At 48.7% G+C, this 12221-nt stretch overlaps 1 protein-coding gene across 1 annotated transcript; it reads right to left on the bottom strand.

Moving 5' to 3' along the window:
* Nucleotides 1–3009: 3009 nt before the first annotated feature.
* LOC123251553 (centrin-4-like) lies at nucleotides 3010–11356 on the bottom strand. The gene is made up of 5 exons (XM_044680845.1): nucleotides 11269–11356; nucleotides 9203–9349; nucleotides 8126–8254; nucleotides 4352–4489; nucleotides 3010–3480 (listed from the first exon to the last, which is right to left on the bottom strand). Exons 1-5 carry the CDS (start codon nucleotides 11269–11271, stop codon nucleotides 3391–3393), a joined length of 507 nt encoding a protein of 168 aa, XP_044536780.1. The 5' UTR covers nucleotides 11272–11356; the 3' UTR covers nucleotides 3010–3390.
* Nucleotides 11357–12221: the final 865 nt, after the last annotated feature.

Below are 12221 nucleotides of genomic sequence, written 5' to 3'. Positions count from 1 at the left end.
ACAATTGGCTTCACAAATAGAGTTTGGGGGAGATGTGGTTAGACAGCCACTTGCTGAAAGAGAGCCAAGCATTTCAATGGCAAGTCCCATGTACATTTTGGCACTGCTTTAAAGGAGGCCTAGCTTCCAGGAATAAGGAAGTCATGGTTCTTCTGTACTCTGACCACATCTGAAGTGTTCGGCTCCGGTACTGCAGCGTGGTGGCCATCGATAAGCGGGAGGGCCCCCATCCCCAGGGGGCCAGCAGCTGTGGAGCCCGTATCAAGTAAGCAGCATCGGGGAAGGGATGGTTAGCTGAGAGACGCCTCGGGGAACAGGAGAGCTGGGTTCAAGTATTTGAGGGATTGTAACATGGAACAGAACATTAGGCTTGTTCCTCTGACTCCAGAAGTAGAGGGAAAAAATTCAAATTTAGGCTCAGCGTCAGGAACAATTTGCTAACGACTAGAATTCTCTGATGGAGCAGTTTTCCTTAGGAGATGGTGGGTTCCACTTCCATGAAGGTTTTCAAGCAGAGATGAATGGCCATTTGTCAGCCATGTTTGGTATAAAAGATTGATTCCTTGGGTTAGACTAGATGGCTATGGAAGCCCTTTCCAGTCTAATTCTGATCATTCTGACCCGATTCTGTAGATTCCGCAAAATGGATTATTGGAGAGAACTAAATAGGACTTGTCAGGCATGTTACTCTGTGTTCAACTGGAGCAGCTTGGTGGTTCGGTGGATAGAGCGCCAGGCCTGGAGTTAGCAAGACCCGAGTTCAATCCAGCCTCACGCACATCTTAGCTGTGTGACTCTGGGCAAGTCGCTTCACCTCTGATTACCTGAAGGAATCACTGGACCCGCTGGAGAAGGAAATGGCGAACGCCTGCAGATCTTTGCCAAGAAGACCCCCTGGATAGCTCTGAACACAAGTGAATGACTGAACGAATCAAGGCTTGCCATAGCTGTCCCAGGCTGACTGAACAGCGCACTTACAGAACAGAGCACGTCCTCTTCTCTAATGCCGCTCCATCCGACGACTGCGGGCTGCGTTAGGGAGCAGAGATGGGTGCGAGTTGGGATGCGATGATGTCGTAGCAGACCGAACAATGGCAAGGCATGGCTTTGGGCATCCATCTTCCAGCAACACCTTCGGAGAGCTCAAGAGAATCCCAAGATGTAGAAATTCTTCAGTGCTTGCAAGGGCTAGGACGGAGGCAGCAGATGTCTGAGACCTCCTGGAAAGGGGCGCACCATCGTCGCCCAGAAATTAGGTTGAGGAGAGGCGGCGTGTGGCTAGCATGTCGTAAAGGTCATAAAGCACTCGGGAGACCCGTGTTCAAGTCCTGCCTCTGATCTAAGCTATGGGAGCATGTCCAAGTCCCAGGGCCAGGCAACTTAGACTACACATTGCAAACGAGGACCAAGGGAGGATGTTTCCACACTGGCAATCCCCATATTAATGAAATCCCAGGATGTATCTGTAAATGTTTCCAAGTAATAAGCCTCGGGCCACATGGGCAGTCACAGTGCAAATATAACTTCTGAAGTCTGGACAGGCCATTCGGGGCCCCGCTGAAACTTGGGATATCTGAGAATTCTGTTTGACCTTGAGATTCATCACTCACACTAATTGGGACCTAGTGAGGTTGGAGCAGAACCCCCAGAGGAGAAAACTCCCCGCATGGGCACAAGTCAGCCCTTTTTCTGTGGCTCCCAGGTGCCTAGATCCCCAGGTAAGTGACTTGCCCAGGGTCACAAGGCCAAGATGTGCCCAAGGGCTTCTGAATTCCCATGTCCCTGCTCAGAGGCCAAGTCTCTCCCGCTAGGCCACGCAGCCAGGACAACCCCTTTGAGAGCCACAGAATACTTCCTTCAAAAGAACCCTGTGCTGAGGGCGTTTTACAGATGAAGAAATGAGGCTATTCACCCCCATCACATACTGAAAAGTATCTAACTAGGGTGGAATTCCAATCCAGATCTACAGACTGTGTGTGGGCCCACACTCCCTTCAGGAGGGCCCCAAATTACCTGGCTCTACACTCGAGAAGTTCTTGCAACCTCAATTACCCACAGGGCTCCAGGCCTTGATATTTGGATGTCAGAACTCTGAGGTAGGTCAGAGGATGTTTAGTGCTAGAAAGGACACATTAGTCTTCTAGACTAGCCTCTTCATTTTGCCAATTAAGAAAACTAAAGTGGGGACAGCTGGGTGGCTCAATGGATTGGGAGCCAGGCCTAGAGAGAGGAGGTCCCAAGTTCAAATCTGACCTCAGACATTTCCTAGCTGTGTGACCCTGGGCAAGTCACTTAACTCCCATTGCCCTTACTGCTCTTTGCCTTAGAACCAAACCACAGTATTGATTCTAAGCTAGAAGGTAAAGGTTTAAAAAAGAAAAGAAATGAAAGCTGAAGTGAGGCCACACATCCAAAGTCAAGCTGGTTATAAATCAGGGCCAGGATTTGAACTCAAGATCTCCAGCATGCCCAGCCAGCCTGATTTCTACTCTACACTTTCTTCTTGGTACTCTGTAAACAAAGGACAGCACCACCTGAAAACAGCCAATATAGATCACCGAGAAAAAATTGGCCAAGCTAAACGACAAGTGTGGAAAGCCTCAGATCTGAAAGCAATTTACATAATGAAAATGATTTGTTAAAGTTAAGCTTTGTGAACTTGGATGTAGTGAAGACTGATGGTAGTCATTCACCGCCTTCACATCTTGGTATCCCCAGCACTGAACAGAGTGCCTGGCATGCGGTAAAGGCTTAATAAATGCATGTCAATTAACTAGCTGTGTGGCCTTGGGACAGTCAATTATCTCCTCCAAGTTTCAAACTCCTCATCTATAAGCCTGAGAGTGTGAACAGAAGAGAGTTGACTAGATAATGTCGAAGATTCTTTGGTGTCTAATATGAGGAGGGGCTGCTGGGGCTACTTTTATTCTAACAGAGAAAATACATGACTAAGCAAAAGCGCTTGATAGTATCCTTGCAATATAGCTTTATTTCACTCTATACAAATGAACGATTTTTAATGAGAACAAAAAGTTCACTGTCTACTTTTCAGTTTGTGCAAAGGAAAATAAGTCAAGGTTCATTTATTATTTTGGAATTTTGCTTGGAAATTGTTCCTGGCCTTTTAGCCCCTGGAGCCCTGGATCAGTGGGATGAGAAAGTTAGTTTTGAATCTTTAACCTGGGCTTTGCAAGGCCTACCTTGCAATGAATTGATCTTCTGCTTTAGAGCCAAACCAGGTTGGTGGAAGTCAGTCCTCTCCTGTCTCCAGAGTTGGCCACAAAGGTAAAACACTACCAGAATAATCTAAAAACCGGGGCGGCAAACATTTAGGGTGGAAATTAAAGAATGAAATAACCTTTGAGAAACAAAGTGATGGGAGCAGTAGACTTAATAAAGGGTGGTTTTTTTCATCATCCTCAAAAACTCTTGCTCATTTATTTCTCCGTCTCCATCACGATCGGCTTCATCCAGCATTTCCTGTGAAACAAAGGCTTAATGACAAAATCTGAACTCTTGCTAGCTGGGTCTGCTCTGGGACGCCACTATGCCTCCAGAACTTGGCTCTCTGGCTCCCCTTTGTGGCTATTCATCGTTGCCACGGCCCCAGGCAACGTCCAGTAACCTGGTGAGCTGGGCCTTCTCTCCTTTCTCCTCTCAGGGAAAGAGCACCAGCTCATGGGACACACACACACACACACACACACACACACACACACACACACACACACACACAGGGGGCAGAAGCTCTGACATTCCTGCATCGGGGTTTGGATTCCTCTAGATAGTGGAGCTTTGAGAAGGCCTCTACTCCCTCAGGGCATCCTCCATGGCAGGGAACATGGGCAGCTGAGTGGGGTCCCGGGCTGGCCACAATTCCCAGGCCCTTGGATGGGCTTCTAGAGGAGCTGCCCTCTTGGGCAATGAGTTCCCCTTGACTCCTTTTCATGGACCTGAGGGATGGGCCCAGTACTGGAGGAGGAAACTCCTTTCACCAGGGCAGCTGGGTAGCTTCTCTGCAACTTTCTGGGAGCTGCCTAGAGTCCTATGAGATGGAGATACTTGGCTCGGGCACTCGTGCACAAGCACAGGACTCGAACCTGGGTCTTGCTGGCATCAAAGGAAGCTCCCCCCTCACTAGGCTGTGTCACCTCTTCTGCATAGTGTTTTTCTAGACCATATGAACCCCTAGAGAAGCGCACACTTCCCAAACTGGGCGTCTCCTCCCAAAGAACCTCCTGCATGGCCTCCTCTCCTCCTCTAAGTCATCCTCCCAGACAAAGACACACTCTGCCCCAGGGCTTTGATTTCTGAGGAAGGTTCTACAGCTAGTGAAAGAAAACCCATTTACCTGAAGCTCATCATCCGATAAGTTTTCTCCCAATTCCTTAGCAACCCTCTTAATGTTTTTGAGAGTGATACCTCCTGTGCAATCATCGTCAAATAATTTGAAGGCCTTCAAAATTTCTTCTTTTTCATCCTTTTCACTCTTTAAAAAAACAAAACCAAAAAGTCAAATGTAGGTCCAGTCACCAGAACAATGGTGGCATCTATCCTTGCTTTAACCTGGGGCTATGCCAGGCTCCCACAAGCACAAACCATCTTACAATACTCTATACCTCTCAATTTGGCCCCCTCCCTTTCCCAGGGGTCCCATGCAACAGCCTGAGCCTTGCTCATGCCAGACCCAAGATCACTCTCCCTCCCACTGCTCCTCCCTTCCCAGGACTAGGCAGGGTGCTGGAGGGGAGAAAGGGTGGCCATTCCCTGCTGCCACGGGGGTCTCTCCCCTAGGGCCTGGCCTGCAGAAGGCTGAGACCTAGCTTGTGGAGGATGGGTGCCTAGAATACCAGCTTTGAAAGGCACTAACACTCTCCATTATTAATTCACAGGATTCCTACTTTACTCTGGGGCAGTTTGTCATCTTAGCTTGAGGACAGAGCGCTCATTCCACCCGGCCCATCATTCTTTGCTTGCTGCGGGATGGGACGAAGAAGTTTGCAGACTGCTCCTCTATCTGGCTGATCAATGTCTGCTACTGCCCAGTTTGGCCTATTCTGAATCCCTCCACTAAATCCCGGAAAGCCCCAGGCTGTCTGTGAAACACTACTTCCTAGTGCAAAATGTCTGCTCCAGGGCAGCAGGTCCCCGCTACATCCTGCAAACAGCCACTTCCCACTTCCCTTCTCTGTCTTTCCATCCCTTTCTCCTCGAAGATTCCAGCAATATCCTCAGCATATCCAACGCAGAATTCATTAGCTTTTCTCCAGACCCAGCCTCTCAAGCTTCCCTATTCCTCTGTCAAAGGTACCCAGGTTTTCAGCCTTATTGTCGTCCTTGATTCCTCAGTCTCATCCCACAAATCCAATCAGTTCTGAAAATGTGTCCTTTCTGGGTGGCACCATAGTGGATATAGTGCCAGGTATGGAGACAGGAAAATTCATCTTCCTGAGTTCAAATCTGGCCTCAGACTCTTGCTGGCTGCGCGACTCTGGACAAGTCACTTAACCCCATTTGCCCTAGTTTCCTCATCTGTCAAATGAGCTGGAGAAGAAAGAGGCCAATCACTTCAGTATCTTTGCCAGGAAAATGCCAAATGGGGTCATGAAGAGTCAGACACAACTGAAACTGAACAATGATCACGTGCCCACTCACCCTAATTCAGGCCCTTATCACCTCTTCCCTAGACTATTCCAGCAGCCTTCTAATTACTCACATTCCCCTGAATCCAATCAATTCTCCCAGAGATACCCAATGATCTTCTAAAGTGCCACCTGATTGTGTCACTCCTAAAAAGTAAACTCTGTGGCTCCCTATTACCTCAAGAATCCAATATTAACTTGGTTTTGCATTTAGAACTCTCTAGTAGCCGGCCCCTCTTGATACGTCATGGTCCATCCCACAATCTGTAGTCCAGTAATACTCCATCTCCCCATCCTGGTACCTTTGGCCTGGCCATCCCGAGCCTACAATCTCTTTCTCTTCTCTCAGCTTCTTAAGAAGCCCTAGCTTCCTTCAAGACTCAGAGCAAGAACCACCTTCTGCAGGAGACCTCTGAACCTTCCCCTCCTCCCTGGCTGCTCAGGCCTTCCCCGCCGAGATTGCTGTAACCTATGTATGCCCCTTCTTATGTCTATCTGTCTGGTCTCCTCTGGCAAAATGAATCCTTTTTGCTTTTTCTCTTAGCAGGAAGCCTGGTACATAGTGAGCACTAAATCAGTGTCTGCTGAAAGCCTGCCTGATGCTTGAGTTACTGGGCTAGATCACAGGGTACCTACAAAGACAAATGAGGGCTAGGCAGCAGGGTCAAACTCAAGGAGAAATAGCAGTCACTCATCTATACATAAAGATCACTGAGGCTGTGTACTGACTTTATTTCTAGGTGGAATATTATTGGGGCAGCTGGGTAGCTCAGTGGATTGAGAGTCGGGCCTAGAGACGGGAGGTCCTGGGTTCAAGTCCAGCCTCAGACACTTCCTGGCTGTGTGACCCTGGGCAAGTCACTTGACCCCCATTGCCCACCCTTACCACTCTTCCACCTAGGAGCCAATACACAGAAGAGTTTAAAAAAAAAAAGGAACATTATCTATGTATTTTTATTTAGTTAGAGATTTCCCAACTGCATTTTAATCAGGTTCAGGCCACTGGGCACCCCTTAATCTAGACCAACATGTGTGGAAGGAGGAGGATGGAGGCGGAAGGTGCTGGAATATGGGGTGGGGGCTGAAGGGCCCCTGGGGCACATCCTGGGGCTCTGCCCGGCTGGCTGGTCAAGAGGTGGAGCCAGATATGGCTCGAGAGCCATACGTTGCCGACCCCTGATCTAGACCTATGCTCAAGGAGCTTGACATCGAATAGGGATGATTAGACATGAAAACAAATTAATTAACTCCAGTTAGACTGGAAAAAATTCAGCAGAAAGTGGGAGAGAGCCAGGGCTGCCAGGTGAGATCAGTGATAGGAGAAGGAAACCAGGGATCCAAGGGGAGAGGACAACCTCTAGCTAGGCCAACCACTTCACTAAGGAGTCAGGATGAGGGAGGGAGGAGAGTGCAGCCAGTACAGGGTGATGATGAAAAATAAGAGTTGGGGGTTACAAGGCAGAGGGAGAGGTAGAATGACAGCAATTATGAGCAGCTAGGAGAGTTCAGAAATATGGAGATGGAACATTTGTGGGGGATGACAACATCGAGAATTTGTTACAGGGCTTTGTTTTTCTTCTCCTTTTTCAATGGTAGGAGGTAGGAGGGAAAGAAAATGCTGGTTAACTTGAAAACAAGAGACAACACAGGCAGCAAAGGAGACAGAGGGAGTGAGTAGTTAAAGAGGCAGGGCAGGACCCAGATGAGAAAGAAGGTCCCAGTGTCACAAGGAAAGGAGTTGACGGTGCCAAACTATACTCTCTATAGCTGAGAAAGGTCATCAGATTTGCTGGTAGGGCCAGATCACTGGTAGGGCCTGGGGAATAGACGATCACAAGGGCTTGAAGAGCAAGGAAGCTATGAGGAATCAGAGGCATCTAGTGTGGCTGCTTCTGGAAACAAGAGCAGAGACAAAGGGTAGAAGCAGGGGAAAGGGAAAGTGGGGGGTCTGGTTGGCTTTGTTTTTACTAATAGTGGAAAGCCAAATGTGTTTGTAGATGGGGTAAAGAGTCCATGGGGAAGCCAGACTGAAGATGTTGAGGCTCCAGAGGAAACAGGAAGATCTGGGGTTCAGGGCAGAGCCAGCAGTTTTTGCCCTGGCCACCTAGGGGGAAGAGTCATCTCAGCCAGGGGAGGGACGGTGGTATGTAGGGGTAAACCAGCACAGTGAGTCAAGGAAGCACCCACTTGATGAACTATTCCTTCCTTGTGGGAATAAATACTTAATTGACTCCTCTCCTCTAAAAGCCATCCTGGAATAGAAGGTTGAGCCCCTGTGATAATTGTGGCTACTGTGTTAGGCAGCCCCCAAGGGCTCTGTTCAGCTACAAAACAAGCCATACCCTTTGGGGCTCTGTCCTTCTCAAATGTAGCTACTTCTAAACATACTTGTTACACCAATTGATTTAAAAAATTATGATCGAAGGAGAGCATTCTTTGTTTTTATTTCTTATTCTAAAAATAAAAGTAAAAAAATACTATACCATTTTCACACTCATCATGGCAAAAAAGTCTTCAAAGTTAATAGTGCCAAATCCTTCTTTGTCAATCTCTGCTATCATTTTTTTGATTTCTTCTTTCTTTGGCTCAAACCCTAATGCACGCATTGCAATCTGAAATGAGAAACAAAAGGCTACGCTTTAAATCATTCTTATCTTTTTGAAATTAGCTACTGATTTTTCCTGATTTGAAATGACTGACTTTTCTCTTTTAAAAAAGAAATTCTTGGGGCAGCTGGGTAGCTCAATGGATTGAGAGTCAGGCTTAGAGACAGGAGGTCCTAGGTTCAAACCCGGCCTCAGCCACTTCCCAGCTGTGTGACCCTGGGCAAGTCACTTGACCCCCATGGCCCACCCTTACCACTCTTCCACCTATGAGACAATACACCGAAAGTTAAGGGTTTAAAAAAAAAAAGAAAAAAAGAGATTCTTTGTAGATGACAGGTGTCCACTCGATGTGCTCTTGCAGATCTAACATGCTTCTCAGTCATATTAACCAAGTAGGTACTACCTTCACCCAAGTAGATGATGATGTTCCCTCCAGAGCCCAAGGGATGGTTCAAAAATTCATCATGTTAGATATCACCTGGCAATGAGCCTGCCTGCCTTTTTGTCCCACTTAAATGTTTAGTGTGGGTCCTTGAATGCATTGCTATGTTCTATTAAACTGGAAAAGATTAAGTGGTGGAGTCTGGGGCTGGACTGTTTAGCTGAGGACTAGCCTGGTTATGGCCACCACATCTCATCATCAGGTTAGATCCTGCCTAAGATTAAAAAAATCGGTTGACCTGGATTCTAGTCATAGGTTGCCACTAATTTACACAGCAGGATTTGAGCAGAAATCATTGCGCTGACTGGCTAGATTGTTCTCACCTGTGAAATAGGACAATAATGTCAAAGAGTGTCCAGGAAGGCTGTATACATTAAAGAAAAAGTTTCCATCAGCCATCAGAATTCCACCAAACACATATATTATATTTAAGCAATAAAAGTAGATTTGGAAAACACTACACATAATGAAAAACATTTAAGAATTTCCCGGTAGAAAGAAAATTTCAAAACCTTCAATTCCTTCACGTCAATGCTGCCTGACCCATCAACATCAAACAAATCAAAGGCCTCTTTAATTTCTTGTTTCTGTCCCTCCGTCAGTTCGACTTTCACATTAGGCTTCTTCCGCAGTCCAGTACTTGGTCGATAGTTAGATGCCTATAAAAACAAATCCAGAGCAGTTTAAACTGAATCGAATTCTATTAATGAGAGATACAGGAAGAGTAGTGTTAATAGCAAAGTTCTTTGTAAATCAAATAAATAATCATGTTTAAGGATCTCATCTTCTATCACTAAAGAAGCACTGGAGGGTTGGATTCCAACTCAAAGGCATATGATGCTAGTCTCAGTGTAATGAAACTTTGGGGCATTCAGGAAGATGTAGCTTGAGTGAAGCACTAGTGTGATAGTTCATCATTTAGGAGAAATTAATGAGGGTCTATAACCACCATCCCCTCAACCAGTGATGCACTTCATCCAGAGCATGCTAAGAGTTTAGTGAAGAGAAAAGCAAGAAAATGGAGGAGAATCAGCACTGCGGGAGGATTCGCAGGCTTTTCCTAACACTTCTCACTTGAATCTATTCTTCTCTCATCTCACTGCCAGCCGCCACAGAAGCTCAAGTCCTCATTTCTAGCTTGGATAAGTGTAATAAGATCAGCTGCCCAAGGCTATGGGCAGAGCTATCCTGCTTGGTTCTGGCTGCCAGGCAGGTCCATCAATGCTTGAGGCTAGCCCTGTGCAGCTCAACACTGAAGGTATCATGTGGTGCTGGGGGGAGGATGGAGCTCATGATTCACTGAACCTTTAAAGGAGTGACTCCATCCTTGCCTGGGCGGTTGGGCCAAAGAAGAGAAGAAAAGGGGACTGACCCCATTTTTAAGGCAAGTGGTCAGACTCTCCCCACACAGGTCTTGGCCTGAAGCCTGTCACTGCATGGGTGTTCAGTGTGGCAGTGGTTATTAGGCTCGAAGATCTAGGGCAGGAAGGGACCTCATGGACCACCTCTGGCCTCTTAATTTCACAGATAAGGGAACTGAGTCCCAGGGAGGGCCTTCTATTCACTCAGGCTTCAGAGGGAGGATTTGAACCTGGCTCCTTCGACCCCCAGATAAACTGTTTGACTCAATCCAGTGGCACTATTTGCTTTCATTGATTTCTGTTCTGGGCAGACTGGACACTAAGCTGTTTCCCGGTTGCTTCAGTACTACAGGGCCCAGAGCAGCCCGGCAAATTCTCTTGTTTTATGCTTCTTTGTTGGCCAGGTCTAAAAGGCCCTCTCAATGACTTCACCCTTGCCTCGCACCATTTCCTACCACCAAAACGACCTGTGTGGTGCCCTTCCCAATGTGTCTGTGCTTCCAGAGGCTGTCTTTAGTTTGACATGACATGCTCTCTCTATCCCCCACCTTCAGGTCTCTCCTCCCCTCCCTCCCCTCCGCTTCCCTGTAAAGCTCCAACTCCAACCTCGGGGTCTTTGCATCTGCCCCACCACCCCTAACCCAAACTGGCTCATGAGCAGGTAGAGGGAAGAGTGTTCTCTTCTCTAAGCTAACCCCCGCAGCCCCTTCCTCCAGGGCCAACGCTGCATCCAGGCGAGATGATGGTGCTGATGGTGGCCGGCATTTATCTAACACTCATTCTCTTCCAAGCAAGCACTCCAATAACGAGCTCGCCGATCCTCCCCACTACTCTGTGAAACAGGGGCTGTGCCGATACCCACTGTACAGCCCAGGCCAGGGAGGCCAGCAAAGGTCCCAGGTCAGTCCCAGGCAGGGACTGAGGCACGATTTGACTCCTGCACCCCCAGGCTCACACTGCGCCTGGAACCCTTCAGAAATACTCTCTGGGCCACATTCAAAATGTCCCAAATTAGCCAAGCTGGGAGGGGTGGGCCCGTCGAAATTTCCCCCATCCCCAAACCGGGTCTCTCCCTTCGGAGTTCCGTGACCCGAGAAAGACCTCACCCCGCTCTGTGCCTCAGTTTCCCCTCATGGCGCTCCCAATTCCCCCAGAAGCCTCCGTTTCCCCTCCTTGCTTGCCCCTCAGAGCCGCCCCTCCCCTTTCCCTAGGCTCACCATGGCTCAGGAGACTGCGCAAGGACTCGCTCCGGACCAGGCACCTCGGCCACAGCCACAGCCGCTGCTGCCGCGTCTGGCTTCAGCGCCACAACGGTTGTCAAGGCCTCGGCCCGCTCCGGACCTCGCGGACCCAATGGAAGGACGGCTTCTCCTGAGCTCCCGCCCCACTCCGCGCGCTCTAGACCAATAGGACAGCCGTTCCTCTGCCCTCGCCCCACCCCCCTTCCCACGGGCCCCAGCCGAGGAGTTAACTGACGCTATGGGGGAGGGAAGAAGACGCCTCCTGGTTGCCTAGCGACGGCGCTCCGCCCCGGGACACATGCGCAGTCTGGGTTCGGCTACGGGCAGCGGAGGAATTGGTTGAGTTGGATCTTGGCAGGGTCTGGAGTCCTCGGAGGTGAAGCCAGCTTGGGACGCCAAGGGGAAGTGCTGTGTGAGCTCGGGCCCACCGAGAGAGACGCCGGGACCCAAGCAGTTAAGCACGCATTAGGCGCCAGCTGTATAGGGTGTGTGTGGTGGGGGGTGGGGGGGCTTGAGGGGGGTGCTATGCGTGTGTGGGTGCTCCAAACATACCAAGCCCTGGAGAGACTAGGAGGGCAGAAATGGGGTACCCGAGGCAGGAGACTGCGAGGCTACTGGGGGAAAGTAAAAGGGAGGTGTGTGGATGTGGGTCTGTGGGCCTCTGCCCCTGTTTAGGACACCCTACATATATATCTGATTTCCTGCCCGTGATCCCCTATATATCCATACTTACCGAGAAGGAAACTGAGGTGCGGGAGATTCAGGCCCTTGTCCAAGGACATCTATACTGTCAGAGGTAGAATGCAGAGGAAGGACTTGGGTTAAAATCTCTTTCCTATTTACTAACTGTATCTTCCAGGTATATAGTAGGTGTTTAATAAATGTGCATTCATTGATTGATTTGGGCAAGTCACAAAACATCTCTGAAC

The sequence above is a fragment of the Gracilinanus agilis genome, chromosome 6 (assembly GCF_016433145.1).
Source record: "Gracilinanus agilis isolate LMUSP501 chromosome 6, AgileGrace, whole genome shotgun sequence".
NCBI classification, from domain to species: domain Eukaryota; kingdom Metazoa; phylum Chordata; class Mammalia; order Didelphimorphia; family Didelphidae; genus Gracilinanus; species Gracilinanus agilis.
Note: the sequence above shows the minus strand (reverse complement) of the source record. Positions and strands in the feature narration are given on the sequence as shown.

Bases quoted from the DNA above. Each gene is read 5' to 3' on its own strand.
- LOC123251553 (XM_044680845.1), bottom strand. The intron at 4,490-8,125 runs GTATAGTATTTT...GTTTTTTTAAAG, and splicing joins CCATGATGAGTGTGAAAATG to AGTGAAAAGGATGAAAAAGA. The intron at 3,481-4,351 runs GTAAATGGGTTT...TTTGTTTCACAG, and splicing joins TATCGGATGATGAGCTTCAG to GAAATGCTGGATGAAGCCGA.